Source organism: Scomber scombrus, chromosome 21 (assembly GCF_963691925.1).
Source record: "Scomber scombrus chromosome 21, fScoSco1.1, whole genome shotgun sequence".
NCBI lineage: Eukaryota > Metazoa > Chordata > Actinopteri > Scombriformes > Scombridae > Scomber > Scomber scombrus.
The window spans coordinates 6,918,517-6,925,126 of NC_084990.1; the positions used below are offsets into that span (position 1 = coordinate 6,918,517).

The following is a 6,610-nucleotide window of genomic DNA, read 5'->3' on the forward strand; positions in this document are numbered from 1 at the left end:
TCATTATTACTAGATTTTCACTAAAAATTTGACTTATGACACTAAATATTTTATTTAATAATTCACAAGATACTGAGTCAATTTTTTACTTTTAGTCAAAATCATACGATAAAGTCAAAGTTGACATACAAGTCAAAATTATGAAAATCTGACTTTTTAAAGCCAATATCTAGACAAAATGATATCACGTCAAACGTTCAACTTATTAATTCAAAATTATAAGATAATAATATAGTCATATTTAACTTTAAGAGATAGTGCTAAGTAAATATTATGTCAATTTTTTTTTTTTTTTTTTTTTGAGTGTTTCTATTACTATGCAGACAAACCTTTTTCCTTTTGTTTGCAGAAATGGGTTACCATACATACCCTATCCCTATCACATCCCTGAAAACGGTCACAAGTGTCTATGAGTGGATAGCAAAATATCATACCTATCAGACCTTAATTTGATGGGGGGAAAGAGCATACAACTTGCTTCTTCCAACGCTAAAACATCTTGCTTTTATAATTTTCTTTAATTCACCTTCCATACTACAAACAATAACTCTGTTAAAAATAAATACGGAAAAAACACTGCAAACTTGTTTTTCACCTGACTGAGGAAAACCTCACCTGCCATCATTTCCTGATTGCTTAATTGAAGGCATGCTCGTACACTATCTCACTTATCTTTACTGTAGTAGTAAACTGTAAAGTCTAAGCTGCCAGCTCACCTTAAAGGCGATGTCATAAAACTCTCCGCTGTTGCTGATGGACGGTCTGCTTGGATAAACCAGTCCGGAGGATGGAGCGGCAGCGGCGGCCAAACCCTTCCCCGTCCTCCCGCTGTCTCTGCCGCTGCTCGGAGACGCCTTGGGGCTCCTGGAGCTCCCTTTGCCTTTCACTGCCTTCTTCCTGGACATGGCTCTGATCACCAATTCGGCTTCGAGCATAAAAGACAGAGGATTGAGAAGGTAAATGTGAAACAGAGATGGCTTTTCTTGCACTCTCCTATCACTTTTCCTTGTTGAGTACTTGTCGAGGCGCTTTGAGGAGAAACAAGTTCACCTGTGCGTCAAAATCATGACTGTCACTGTGTGTAAAGAGTAATTTGGTAACGAACAAAAAACTGGCAATGAAGCGAGACAGCTGTTGTGCTGGTGGTGGAGCAGGGTGGCTATAAATCTAAGACGTGGTTCACAATGTAAACAGCTCTCTCCCTCTGCCCCCTCTCTCTAGTATAGTGATGTTTGGAGCGCACAGGAGGAAGGCATGGTTGTTTCCGTGCGTTTAAAGGGACAATCCACCCTAAAACGGATTTAAAATGATACTGAACCTGTGCGTTTATACAATTGCCAATCACACAATATATCTTTAAGATTGAAAACAGAGCATCACTTATATAATGATTGACACTGGTGACATTTTTGTCAGAAACATGCTTAAATCATTTTGAGTATTCTATGTATAGTGTAGTAGTGTTATAATGTGAATTGTATTTTAGGGTGTATTTTTCCTTTTTTAAATGTTCAGCTTGGTATTGGCCCTGTTTTGAAACTGTATGAGCAGCACGTTTTCTCCACAGACACAATTTTAAAATTCAAGGCTGGACCCCTCCAGTGCCCAGTACTAATCCAGCTGTTGCCTTTGGGAATTGCGCACAAGTGCAGCAGAAGTTCAATAGGCATGTTAGAAAATGTGATTTCTGGCAGACTAGGGTATGTTAGTTGGTGTTATCACTGTGTTGCCAGCAGGTGCATGTTTTAGAATGAAGCTTTTTGGATTCAGCACTGCTCTAAAGGCAAAAATAGCTACAGGTAATGTGACAGAAGCCCTGTGAAGAGTGGCCTGTAATTGGGGTACATCAAAATTGAATTGAATACTGAAGTTAGGCATGGCCACAGTCTCATGCATTTTTCAAAAACAGCAGGAAAGTGTTAAAAAACTTGGACAGAGGGTGGTGAAGAAATGAGAAAAAACCAACATGATGGTCTGATACACCAGTCAATCATGCGGCCACTCAACCACAAGTCCCACAAAGGTTTTTCATTAATTATAAAAAGTCAAATTTAGCATACTGAGGAGCTTGGTCCACTGTGAGCACAGTAATGCACTAAGACAATAAACTACTTTACATCCAAATGTGCTAACATTGTTTTTTCCACTTACAAAATGTACAAATATCTGAAGAGCCGCTGTCAGTTAAGCTAAAACGTCATTCATCATTCAAGGCTGACCTGTCAGCAGTGTGAATGTCATATTATTGCAGCCATTTATGCTTTTTTTTCAATTATGTTTTCACCTGAATTCCCTGCTGGCTCTCTTTCATGAACAATATAACCAATATAAACTACAGACAATGACACTATTTTTAAATATGGAGCTAAAATGTAGAAGAGAAACTGTGCTCTGAGCCAGAGCTGAGGACTAAAATGTAGCTACCAGATTATGTGAAAACACTACATGACTCACTCCTTGAGTCCATAAAGCTCTATAGATTTTAGCAAGAAAACATGTTTTTTTCATTTCTTACATCTGTGCTGTGATCATACATTATTTGTAAAGAATTTTACATAACCATGAGCAAAGGATGTTCTGTCCAAAAGTGACTCACATGCTGAGACAATGTACTGTACTGAACATGCACTATTATTGCTGGTTTCTTCTTGGTAAGCATAGCTGAGCATCTTTTTCTCCAGCTATCTACTGATTGAGTTGGAAACTTCCACACTTAAGGGCTGACAACTGCAACCAGTAATAGCTAGGCAGCTCTACTTGAACTAAACCTTCTAAAGAAGCTTTTCCATGGATGTGATGTGATTCACTCGCTTCTCTACATGCCAGACTTGTCTCAGCAGGGAATCGAACAGACAACCTACACTCCTTTTTGGTCATAACCAGTCTTCGAGCGTCACCACCGCCTCCACTTTAACATTACATCAGAAGGCAACTGGGAAAATGCCATGAGCCATAGATGAGACGGACACACGACCCTTCCGTCTGTTACACAATCAGTGCACAAAATGGATCACAGTTTGATCCAGTGTGCAGTCTGTAAGTTAACCATCAAAGTCACATAAAACTACAAGAAAGCTCTGAAAGCAGTTCTGCAGGGAAATGTATTTGCGGTCCGGAGGCGGGACACACAACTAACAGGATGCAGATACGTTTGATGATGACATTATTAAAAACACCCATGCTGTGAGAGCGGTGCATCGTCAAAACCAACAAGCCTCAAAGAACGGGTGGAACGCACACATCCATCCTGCACTGATGTTCTAACAGAGTTCCTCTGTATCTGGTTCCTCATCCTGCAGGAGTTCAGCCATACCTAATGTCTCTCACTCTCCTCTGTGAATATAGTCTTTTCTTGTCTCTTCTCACGTGTTCCTCTGTCCTCTTGCCAGGTCTCCATGGTGATCGAGGTCGTATAGCTCAGGTCTCATTCTGTTCTTGTGGCACTTGGAAGATGCTTGGCCTCCTCTTCATCACATAAATCCATTATAATTGTGCTATTCTGTTGAATGTTGTATTTTGTAATACATGTTCTATTCTGTACACAAAACATCTATTGCACATCTGTCCATCCTGGGAGAGTGAGTGCTCCTCTCTTCCTCTCCCTGAGGCTTCTTTCATTTCTCCCTGTTAAAAGGGCTTTTTTTAAGGGAGTTCTTCCTTATTTGAATTAAAGATCTAAGGACAGAGGCTTTTGCATTGCTGTACAGTTGTAAAACACCACGAGGCAAATTTGTGATATTAGGCTATACAAATCAAATTAAACTTCCTCCCTACAACCACACTGATTGGATGCACCTGTTTATTTATCCTTAGTATAGTCTATTTGTCACTTCATATCATCCGCAATACATATTATATTAATGAAGCCCAAAAGTGTTCAGTATCAAATATATGTAAGAGAAACAACTGAACTAATTAATTGTAACTGATTTAAAAAACGATTATCACTCTACCTAATTCTTAATAAAGGTTAGCTTTCAGTCATGACACCTGTGCTTAAGCAAATTAATTTTAACCAGTTAGTTTCCTTTTTATACTTTAAGTACATTTTGATAACACTTATATACTAAGGTGACCAGATTTCTGAAATGAAAATCGGGGACATTTTCAATGCAGCAGTGAAAAATCATTAAATATTATCATTATGAAATAAAAAATGGGGAAAAGTACTTTTTCATGTATTTTAACCAGCTTTTATTACACAAAAGGACCTGGTTAATAAATCAAAATATCAGCACCCACAATATCATGTATCAGTAGCGCACAGCAGTGGCAAAAACACAAATGTAAAATACTTTAGAAAAAACATCTCTCTTCCAAAGTTAAGTGTCATGTGCAAAGACAGCTGCCAGACCAGTAGCTAGTAAATATCATCAAGATGTAATTAATAATAATTACCAAGTCAAAACATATGAGTATATTAATATTATACATGACTCAGGGCATCAGCTAATCAGATGGTCTGCATTTATAACTACTACAGTCATTAGTAACCCACACAGCCCGACACAAAATATAGAAGTTAGCCTAACACACACAACTATCAACCATTGATTTATTATTAATTAATTTATTATTTTTAACAGAGTCTCCTGTTCCTATGCCTACAGGAAAATCATATGTTACCAAAGCAGTTTTCCACCTCCCCCTCTTCCAAAACAGAGCCACATACAATGTCGTCACCTGGTAATCTCATGCTAACGTTAACGTTACAGCTTCACTAATGACAGATATGAAAACATTGGCATAATGTTAACGTCCACTGACTTTTATAAAGTTACGTTAGGTCTTCAATTCAGATAAACAACTTACTTTAACGTTACATCACTTCTCACACACACACACAGCCAAGTCTACTGCACACAAAATAAATAAGTTCATACACAACATACCATTTATGACCGCTGATGTTCTTTCCTTTCCTTTTTGCCACCTCTAGATTGTTGTTGTTGACGCTGCTGCGTCTGGTCGTACGTCCTGATAACGTCTGTACGTCATACGACGTCTTCTCTGGTGATGCGTTAAATGGCTACCGTAATAACTGTTTTTTTGAGTCTGCGCGCATTTTTCCCCCATTCAGTGTCAAAATCGGGGACATTTTCGGGGACAGGTCACCCAAAACGGGGACTGTCCCCGGAAATCGGGGACGTCTGGTCACCCTATTATATACTCTTCCTTAAATAACATTTTTGTTGCAGGAGTTGTAAGCCAAGTGTTTTTTATATTGCAGTATAATTACGTTTAATTGTAAATTTTAGTGTAGCTACTTTCAATAAGTAAATTACCTGATTTCTTCTTCCATCAATTAAATAAAGACGACATGTAGACACAGTAGCTTAACAAGGCTGCACATGCTATCTAACTAGCTGGCTAACAAGCTAGCTTGGAGTTTGCGTTAGCACTATTATCTAGTTCCTGTTGGCCAAAGCCCCCACAAAGTGTGTCTTGATAAATGTTTTTTGCCTTTCATAGTTGTCTGTGTTTCTCCGAGGAACATATTTAGAATCAAAAAGCACGACCATGACGTGTGTGAATTAAGCAGCTAGGTCATGTGGCTAACACTGGGGCTGTGTCTCAAGTCACTCATTATTTAATATAAAGTAAAATGCACTATATTTACCCTCCGCCAATTTTACTTGAGTGTCCAAATTGTTAGCTAGAACCCAACTCATTAAGAACGCTACACATGTCAGAAAACTCAATTTACTGCAACTATAGAGGAAGTGACTGAGTGTGTATTATATTTGGAGTACTAAATAAGTCAATTCCGGGTGATTTCAAACAAAGCTTGGCTTCTTACTTTAATATTGAGAGATAATTCAAGTTTACATCCCCACCTAGCTCGTTAGCCGGCTAGATAGGTAGCAGGTTCACACCAAGCTAAATCAAAGGTGATTGGTTACTGTTGAAAATAAGAATGATGAAATGACATTCTCAAATGGTTCATTTTTACATTTTACAGAAGTTAGTCAAATGATTGTTTATTAATTACTTTTTAAAATGTAATTTTGAAAATTGTGGGTTCCCATACATTATGTCAGTGGTCGTTCATTCTATGTTATGGAGACACTTCATCCTGTATCATCTCCATTATGGTGACAGCATATTTATTTAGGCAAGCAAGGTGGAAGGAAGTTTCTAGATAAAGAGTGACTGCTCATTCTTCAAAAGCACAGATCCATTGGGTTCCACAAGCAGAAACAAATGACAGTTTGTAAGAGGTTCATTTTTATTTTACCAGAACAGACAGATGGTTTGTTATGATGACACTCACATGGTTGCTTCTGGATCTGAGTCCAACAACAATGACTTTGCTTAAAGTTTTTGTATCCACCGCTTAAAACAAAATCACAATCCCACATAGACCAGTTAATACATTTCTCACTCGTTTTGTACCAAGCCATATTTAAGATGCAGTGCACGTACAGAACAGGTTGTTTTGGGCAGCTGAAAAATATCTTCCCATGATGTTTAGAATCCTGAGCCAAAAAACAAAGAAAGGAGGCACATTTGATTTTGATAAATTACATAGAGAAAAAAGGATGTAATTTATATTAAAGTCTCATTAGAGAAAGAAAAACAAAGTATTTTTTAAAATATTGTTCCTGAA

At 37.9% G+C, this 6,610-nt stretch overlaps 1 protein-coding gene across 1 annotated transcript in view; it reads right to left on the reverse strand.

Moving 5' to 3' along the window:
* Nucleotides 1-1,164, reverse strand: part of LOC134003343 (ras-related protein Rab-26) — an 88,038-nt gene extending 86,874 nt beyond the window's left edge. The window contains exon 1 of the mRNA XM_062442506.1: nucleotides 717-1,164. Within this exon, the coding sequence (XP_062298490.1) occupies nucleotides 717-935 (219 nt within the window). The 5' untranslated portion in view covers nucleotides 936-1,164. The remainder of the gene's footprint in view (nucleotides 1-716) is intronic.
* Between the last annotated feature and the right edge of the window lie 5,446 nt (nucleotides 1,165-6,610).